This window comes from Trachymyrmex septentrionalis, unplaced genomic scaffold (assembly GCF_001594115.1).
Source record: "Trachymyrmex septentrionalis isolate Tsep2-gDNA-1 unplaced genomic scaffold, Tsep1.0 scaffold44, whole genome shotgun sequence".
In the NCBI taxonomy this organism is placed as follows: Eukaryota; Metazoa; Arthropoda; class Insecta; order Hymenoptera; family Formicidae; genus Trachymyrmex; species Trachymyrmex septentrionalis.
This window is the reverse complement of record NW_017305611.1, coordinates 3,279,621-3,288,583: the sequence shown is the minus strand read 5'-3', so window position 1 is coordinate 3,288,583 and position 8,963 is coordinate 3,279,621. Positions and strand designations below refer to the sequence as shown.

The 8,963-nt window shown below is 37.2% G+C and overlaps 2 protein-coding genes across 3 annotated transcripts; one reads left to right on the top strand and one right to left on the bottom strand.

Annotated features, from left to right (window-relative positions):
• The first annotated feature begins 622 nt into the window (after positions 1-622).
• Positions 623-7,279, top strand: LOC108751419 (engulfment and cell motility protein 1). 2 transcript variants are annotated; one of them, XM_018491615.1, is made up of 8 exons: positions 623-774; positions 1,084-1,377; positions 1,464-1,892; positions 2,227-2,643; positions 2,733-3,170; positions 3,264-3,570; positions 3,646-3,844; positions 7,270-7,279. In XM_018491615.1, exons 1-7 carry the CDS (start codon positions 643-645, stop codon positions 3,807-3,809), a joined length of 2,181 nt encoding a protein of 726 aa, XP_018347117.1. In that variant the 5' UTR covers positions 623-642; the 3' UTR covers positions 3,810-3,844; positions 7,270-7,279. The 2 variants fall into 2 exon arrangements, with proteins under 2 accessions (XP_018347117.1, XP_018347116.1); XM_018491614.1 differs by lacking the exon at positions 7,270-7,279 and having other exon boundaries at positions 3,646-4,000.
• Positions 4,216-7,719, bottom strand: LOC108751420 (probable protein S-acyltransferase 23). Its single transcript, XM_018491616.1, has 9 exons — positions 7,623-7,719; positions 6,943-7,184; positions 6,736-6,850; positions 6,449-6,574; positions 5,916-6,361; positions 5,561-5,810; positions 5,309-5,481; positions 5,054-5,219; positions 4,216-4,969 (listed from the first exon to the last, which is right to left on the bottom strand). Exons 2-9 carry the CDS (start codon positions 7,110-7,112, stop codon positions 4,766-4,768), a joined length of 1,650 nt encoding a protein of 549 aa, XP_018347118.1. The 5' UTR covers positions 7,113-7,184; positions 7,623-7,719; the 3' UTR covers positions 4,216-4,765.
• Positions 7,720-8,963: the final 1,244 nt, after the last annotated feature.

The window sequence follows — 8,963 nt, the reverse complement described above, 5'->3', positions numbered from 1 at the left end:
TTTCTTGTCACTCTTGTTTTTGTTAATAATGAGGCATGTGTATATATGTATATACATATATGTACGTACATGCGTACATATGAATATAGGAAATAGACACGGAAAAGCGTCAATTAGAGATTAAGCGAGAGTTAGCATAGAAATCTTTATAATCAAAGTAAAAATCTCCAAAGAAAACATATTTTAAATCTAATCAAAACATACGTACGATACTATATATCCTAAAATTGTTTTATTTGAAAATTTGAAAAAATTCTTGCGCAACTCATCAATTTATTTAATTTCAGAATAATCTGGTGGACGCAAAAATTGAATTGGATTTAATTTGCGATAGCCATGTCGTATCGCGCGCGCACGCCACGCACGCACGCACACACGCACGCACGCACGCACGCACCACACACACATAAAAAATATATACAGTCTAGCATCGTTTCCGGTGACGGGCGGAAGCGGGCTCGCCTGCTCTAATTTTGCACTAATTTTGCAGTCACGTGATCGTTGGATCGCTGTCAGTCAGAAATCGTCGAATGACAGCGGAAACGTCAAATCTCGCCAACGGATTGTAAACAAACTGGAGCAGCGTGCACGAAACACCGTAATCGCGCATCTCGCCGTACGGGTCTCGTTCTCGCTTCTTTTATGTACACGCAAGCAATCAAAATGCCGGTTCAAAAGGATTCGAATATCGTGAAAATCGCCGTTCAGATGACCGATCAGGTACCGCAACTCATCGAGTTCAATCAAAAGCAACCTTTGGCTGGAATTATTCAGGTGTGTGTGCGTGCGTGTGTACGTGTAATCTCTCGATTTTATTAATTTTATAATATTGTATGTACCTATAATTGTAACAAGTTGTGCACAGTGTGCATCTATGTGTAGGTATATTACTCCAATTCTTAAATTTTTGTCTCCGAAACGAGGGAGGAGGGGCGCGAGAAATTATCTATATTATCTCCCAGTTGTATTGTTATATGTTTCATATATGTATCTATATATCCTATATAAGAAGATTAGAAAAAATAACAGAATGCATTCTAGTAATACTTTATATTAATGATTAACATTTTGTTTTAATTTTAGGAATTGTGCAATGGATGGGGTTTGTCTGATGCCGAATCGTATTCTTTACAATTTTCGGAAAGTAATAATCAAAATTATATTACGGAGAAGAATAGAAACGAGGTGAAGAATGGCAGTATTCTCAGATTGGAGTTTTCACCCTCGAAAACAGCGAGTGATATTTTGGCTAAGCTTAATAATGGTACGGCAGAAGAGAAAGTGGCAGCTTTGCAGAAATTGAGTACACTCAGTATAGACATGACCTTTGCGTTGGAATTTATAAATAAGAAAGGATTAGCATTAATTATTTCACAGGTATTAAAATTTTGTATCATAAAATACAGGTATATAACTTTTCTTGATTGTTTACACACTTGTTATACATAATTACTTTGTATCAGGTGGAAGGTGGGAAGTATAAAGGAAACACCCTTGCGTATTCCCTTAAATCGTTTGTGGAATTGATGGATCATGGAATTGTATCGTGGGATATATTGGAAACACCCTTTATCAATAAAGTGGCGAGCTACGTGAATAACCAATCAGTAACACAGGACACTAGTATAGTGGAAGCTTCTCTAAGTATTTTAGAAAATATTGTTCTCAATTCAACAGGCAAATATGGACAAGTGGAAAAAGAAGTTACTTTTCCCAATCTTGTAATGCATTTGCAATGCATGAATCCACAAATTCAACAAAATGCGATAGCTTTAATAAACGCGCTGTTTCTCAAGGCTGATCTACACAAGAGGCGAGCAGTTGCTGCTACATTACAATCTAAACAAGTCAGGAATGTGTTCTTGACAAATGTCATACAATCTACTGGACAGGTATAAATACATGTCGTGCATACGTACATATTTATACCTTGATATTTTCTTTATAATTAAAGAACAATTGAGTAAATAATAGAATTGAAACAACCATACTAGTTTCGACTAAGACGGTTAATAGATATGTAATGTATTTGATTGCAGAAACAAACAATTACTTTAAAACTTTATTTACGTTACTAAAAAAAAAAGTACACCTACACTTGTTCTATACGTCAAATCTTAAGCGAAAACCACCGTTGTCATTGGTATATCTGTAGAGTTATTTCTAACCAATGAACATACATTCTTATCTCTTCTTCTCTTAAAATATCCTACTTTTATGATACAGGTCGGAGCGGAAATGGCGCATCAACTCTACGTATTGCAAACGCTAATGCTAAGTCTTTTGGAACAACGAATGATGGCGAAGATGGATCCACAGGATCAAGACGCACATGATAAAATTAAGGAACTTCGAAGGATCGCTTTTGATACAGAAGGTGCGAATAGTGGGGATGTAGCCGCTCGCAAACAGGGACTTTTCGCCAAAGATTACAAGAAATTGGGCTTCAAGTACGACATCAATCCTGCTCTTGATTTTACCGAGACTCCACCGGGGATGCTTGCGTTGGACTGTATGGTGTACTTTGCGCGTAATCATACTGAAGCTTATACCAAGGTTGTTCTCGAAAATTCGTGCAGAGCGGACGAGCACGAGTGTCCCTTTGGCAGAACAAGTGTAGAACTTGTTAAACTGCTTTGCGAGGTGAGATACATTAATTTCAAAAACTCAAGTTATGCGTGCCTAATAACGCGCATATGATATTTAAATTGGACGAATATTATTTTAATTAGATATTACGCATTGGCGAAGCACCCAGTGAACAGGGTCAGTCTTATCATCCAATGTTCTTTACGCATGATCATCCATTTGAAGAATTTTATTGTGTCTGTATTGTATTGTTGAATAAAACGTGGAAAGAAATGAGAGCAACTACGGAAGATTTTGTCAAAGTCTTCTCTGTTGTACGCGAGCAGATTACTAGAGCGCTTCAGTGTAAGCCTACAGGATTAGATAAATTTAAAAACAAGTTACAACAGTTGCCCTATTCGACAATCACTAACCTTTGGCAACAGGAAAGGACAAATAGGGAGGAATGGGAAAGTCACGCGAGACCAATTGTTGAACTTCGAGAACAGATTACTCCTGAAATCTTGGAGCTAATTCAGCAGCAGCGATTAGGATTTTTGGTGCAGGGTACCAGATTCATGAAATACAGTGCCAGAGGACAAGTGTGTATATATATAATTTTTTTCCCCCTTTGGAATATGATATACGCAATAAAGCTAATTGTAAGACTAATCTGAGAATCTTGATATTTTTAGCGAATTAAAGATAAATTTTGGTATGTCCGCTTATCGCCAAATCATAAAGTTTTTCATTATGGGGATTGCGACGAGAAATCGATGCCAACGATCGACGAACTTCCTACGAAACTAGCAGTAGTTGAAATTCGAGGATTATTAACCGGCAGAGATTGTCCGCATATGAAAGACTTGCAAAGGCGGAAAACTACTCATCAGTTAGCATTTTCCTTAGCCTTGGACTCTGTTGAAGTGTCTAGTCTCGATTTTGTTGCTCCTGATGAACAGGTTTTCGACTATTGGACTGACGGCATTAGTGCTTTACTCGGTGCGTCGGAAATTCCTTTTACATTTATAAGCAATACGCGCGAGTATTTTACTTGCTTTCCTTTCTTTCCTTCAGGAAATAGAATGACTAGCAAAGAAGCTGAAAATGATTTGGAAACTTTATTATCCATGGACATCAAGTTAAGACTTTTAGATGCTGAAGGGATCGATATTCCGCAAGATCCACCCGCGATTCCCGAACCACCGCCAAATTATGATTTTTGCTACGAGTTGAAGTAATAATTGTGAGTGTCGTCCTCATCTATGACTATAGGGTACATTAATTTTTTACAGGCAATTTTTTACATTGATCTTTGTCCATAAATATCGATTTTTATATTTTTTCTCATCTTTTGCATATATATTGTTACGATATATCGACGTTTTTTTCTCTATCGTAATTCGTTGTGGCGCATTTTAATGTAAAAAAAAATAACAAAAAATGTTTTACCAAAGAGACACTTAAAAATTTTATGTATGCAGTTTTATATGTATTTTATAAGAAATTATTTATCTAAAGACGAGAGTCGCATACAATGATACAAGTTAGACATCACCGTAATTACGTTGACGATTTTTTAAAATAATAATTTAATCAATTTGTAAAGCAGAGTTGGGATTTAGTTGCACATTTCGGTAGATTTTCAGTTTGGATCCTGCACGCGGGTTGGTGAAATAAGGGATAACTAAATCTCAGCTCTGCTGTAAAGCATATCTCTGATAACGTAACCGGTCGTAATATACTTTATAGTACAGTAAGATTTTTTTATCTCTCTCTATTGTGTTATTAATCTTATATCAATATATAATTTTATATCAATATTTCTATGTGCGAGTAAAGTAGTACGATACATTTAATAAACGACGAATATATTTAATAAATTGTAAAGCTTAATTTTACAAGGTATTTATTGAAACATTAACTTATAGAAAATTCTTGACTACATCTTTGCAAGTTTGTATCCTGGCAGCCAAATGTAGCGCGATATAAAGTATAGAATAAAGACAGAGATTGACAATTTGACAATTTTTCATAAGTGATGATAATCTTCATGTGCAAATGTACACGAAACATGAAAAAATAATGTATACCATTGTATACATAGATCGCGCTTGACGCTTATCTTTCTGTGCGAAAGAGTGTACGAAGTATCAGGTGTAATATTATAATTCAAGTACATAATGTCCCGTGAATCTTACATAACATCCTCCGAAAGAATATGATAATGCTGAAGATCGTTGGTTTGATGATCCGGCGGACAGAGGAAAAATTCAATGAAATTAAGCACGGGTCCTCGACTGAAAGGATTCAAGTATTTGCCCTTCTTGTCCCTCAAATATGAATACCTCTTATAATTGAACATTTCGTTGGTAGTCAAATTCATACATGCATGTAAGACCTATTGTAAAGAGAAATAGATGATAGAAAATTACATAAAAAGAAATGTAGATTGTGCAATAATGTAAATATGTTGTATGTCTACCGAGGTACACGTTAGAATCCAACCGAGCCCGCAAAAGACGAGAGCCTCCAGTACACCGAGAACATACAAGAGCTGTATTCCCTCAATTGCGATGCAATAACACGCGAAATATAACGTGAAAGAGCAATTTATCGCCACGCACATAACGAATAGGAAGAACCACATTCTGAAAACAAACGGAAGAGAATGAGAAAGAACAAGAATTTAATTAATGAACCAGCCACTCAATAATGTATGAATTTGTATCGATCGTACCTGTTGCGTAGGCCAACACAATTGTATATAAATGGACAGTGATGATCGAAATATGTGACACATCTGTTGCAAATTCTGCAGTGTTTAGCCCGGAGGGGTCTGAAACACCTGCAGCTATGACATAATCGCGATAGTAAGACATTCCGTTTCTTCCACTTATCGAAGTACGGAATCTACGGAAAAACGACAATACAGGACATAACGATAACAGTTGTAGTTTATGGTTTGATTATTGTGCGTGGTATGATGAACCTGTTTTATCGCCCTGTAGTAGGTGTCACTGTTTTGCGGCACGTAACCGGGGTCTCTTCTGTTAGCGACGATCCACGAGATCCACATGAGAATGTTCCAGTAAATGAAGCAATAATGACTGCCTCGCAAGAGATTCCACGTTAATGGAATGCACTTCAACAGGTACATCGGGTATCCCCATAGCAGGACGGATATCATGAACAACAACAACGGTCCCTTGCTGTTGCCCGCTCCGCCAAACAGTAGCGCCCTTGAAAGCAAACGACACATATAACAAGAAATTCAGTAATTTCTTTATACTTAACTAGAAAAGGGGTGAATCACCCCTTGCCATGAGCACATCCGACGAATATACCATAGCTCATTAATGGGCGGTATCCATCTGGCACGACGTTTTTGTTCCGCCTGCAGAATGCGCACTATCTCCGAGTGGCGATGACTCTTGGCCAGCTGCAGCGGCGTCTTGCCATTTTTGTCGCGCGGTTCAAGCTCAATTTTACTCTTTTCACAGAGGATCCGGACGCAACTGACGTTGCCGGATAGGCAGGCCAAATGGAGCGGTGTCGAACCGAAGTAATCAGGTTTTTGCAGATCCACTCCGCTGTATATCAATAGCTTAATGAGCTCGGCGTGTCCTTTGTATGCAGCCCAATGTAACGCGGTGTCACCATTTATGTCGGTCAAATGTCCCTGCGCGCTGGATCCTAGCAAGAAGGCGGCCGTCGCGAATTTGCCAAACATGCAGGCGGTCATCAGAGGCGTTAGGCCTTTAAAGTCGGCCGCATTAACCGCAACTCCCGCCTGTGAAAGGGAAAAAGTATGAACGGCGAATTAATCAAGATATTTAGAAGAAATTCTTTGAGACTATAAATAAGGATACCTTTATACCTTCAATAATAATTGTACTATCGCACTATGGCCTTTCCGACAGGCCCAATGTATCGGCCTGGGTCCTTGGGTGCCAAGGCACGGTAAATCGACGGGTCCGCTCCGTTCTATCAAATATCTCATTACCTGTTGAAAACAGGTTTTAAATTGTTTACAGTTGTATCTTTTAGCGTAAAACTTTTAATTTTACTAATAAATTTTACTAATAATTTTACGAAATGAGGAATTTAGGTTTTTCTTTTTTAACTAAAAATTAATAAAAGTCTGTATCTATGTTGGAAACGAACTTCAACGTTGCCGTCCAAAGCAGCCCAATGGGCAGGTGTATATCCCCATTCGTCCCTCGCGCTAAGTACATTCAGTCCGTTTTTCTCGACCAGCTCCTCGACTGCCTCGATTTCACTGCAATACGAACGAATCCTTTGCATTCTTCCCGCACACTACTCTCTTCCTGTGATCGCGAACAAATTCTATTCTCTTTCCAAGATTCTCACCCGGCTCTGAGCAATTCAAAGATCTGTTTGGTCTCATCGGTGGGACTTTGTCCAGTGGTAGCTTCGTCCGCATAGATATTGTCGTCAGGACGATTCCTCTGTCGCGTGTCCTTGCCGGAACCGTGATTCTGATGACCAGATATCGGATTGTTCGGTAGATGCCCGACCATGTCGGGATCTGGACTTAGTTCCCATACGGATCGTGCCGCGCCAGGCCCTGCCACAGGGCTCACAGGATACACCTGTAAGCAGGATGTCGATTGTCAATCAAGCAAGAAGAAACAACTATAAATTTTAAGCCAAATATGTACTGTCCAGTTAGCCCAGTATAGTCTACTACTTGATACCAACGAGAGTAACGCATGAGTAACATCAATTTTACACTCGAAGATGTAACTGTTATGTAATTAACATCATCAAATGCGAAATCTTCTTATTGCGAAATATAATTATATAATATATATAATATATATAAAACGATGTTACTTTTGCAGTGTCGGCGCTAGCTGAAGATTATAATAACGATATAAAATTAGTAATTAGTTGTAATAATAAGTCGTGCGCTATTCAACGTACGATGAATAGAGTACATACATATATGTATGTACATACAATAGTTTGTTCATTAATTATTCGCGTTTACTAATTTGGTACATCCTTATTTTTAATTCGTCTTTTACCTTGCACAGCGTCGCGAGTTCTGTATTTGTACGCTCGTGTTCGGAAAACGTTCTGAAGGATGTGCTTTGCGTGCCAATTGTTCCTGCACCCTCCGGGACGGTTAGTCACAAGGAAACATTGGGCCCAACCATGTCTTCCAGGTCTCACCTGACAGCGCAGTTTTTCCTCCAGACCCGAAACGGTTGCGAACGTCCAGTACGTCGGACTCGGCTGAATCCTCCGAGTCCTAGGGCAAGAATACGTATCGTGTATATATATATATATATATATATATATAAACGATATAAGGAGTGCAAAAGCACTTTTCTCGCGCGATCAGCGACGTTCGCTGAAATTTCTGAGAGTGTTTCAAACCTGTACTTACTGTTTTGCGCATTCGAATCAATAACGCGGCGACGCGACGCTTGCGTGCGAGTGACGTGCGAGAAATTAGGACGTCTTGACTTAAGTCAAGGATATCTTAATACTTGTTGCGACAAATGGCTAAGAAAACTTGATAATAAAAATAATTAATTAAAACAAATTTAGTGAAGAATTATAACTCTAACGTTTTTATTTAATTAAAAAGCTCTCATTAAATTTCTACACAGCCGTATGTATATTACTTAAAATATATATCGTCTCTTATCCACGATGACACAAAGTTGATTTCATTTAGTCTCGATATTTTTACATTTTAAGTAGCCTTTTCACTTTGATTTTCATTACGATTCGACATCAGCTTCAGATTCATTCGTAAATCTTGATTAATTTATTTCATTTCTGAACTGTAATTCTAATATTTATACTTATATGTACATATAGAAACAAAATTTAAGAATTTCAAGTTTCTTAATCCTGCACAAACAGATCGAATTATTACTTTATAAATTTTTTATTTTTAGATTACTTAATTGAAATTCTTAAATTTCAATTATTTACAGAAAACTTTTATACACACCTGTGTCATAAATCATTTTCGAACTTGATATCTTATATTCTTCTTATTATTATATTTTGTATATATATAGTATATTTATATTTTATTATAAATTATAACGTTATCTATATTATAATTCTTAATGTAAGAAAATTGTATTTATCATGCGTGCGTACGTGCGTATGTGTGTTGAGGATGTCTTTTAATGTATGTTGAGTTTTAATTCGGACGCCGGGCGTCGAATGATGTTATGTTTTCAAAAATTTACAAAAAGCAGTGGAATCCTTAAAAAAACCTCTTTAGGAAAGAATACATATGCATGAAAAAGGTATTGAATATTGTATATTTAATAAAAAACAAAATAAATGCAATTAGCCACAAGTATTTCATAACGCAAGGCACATAAGATGGATAATATATA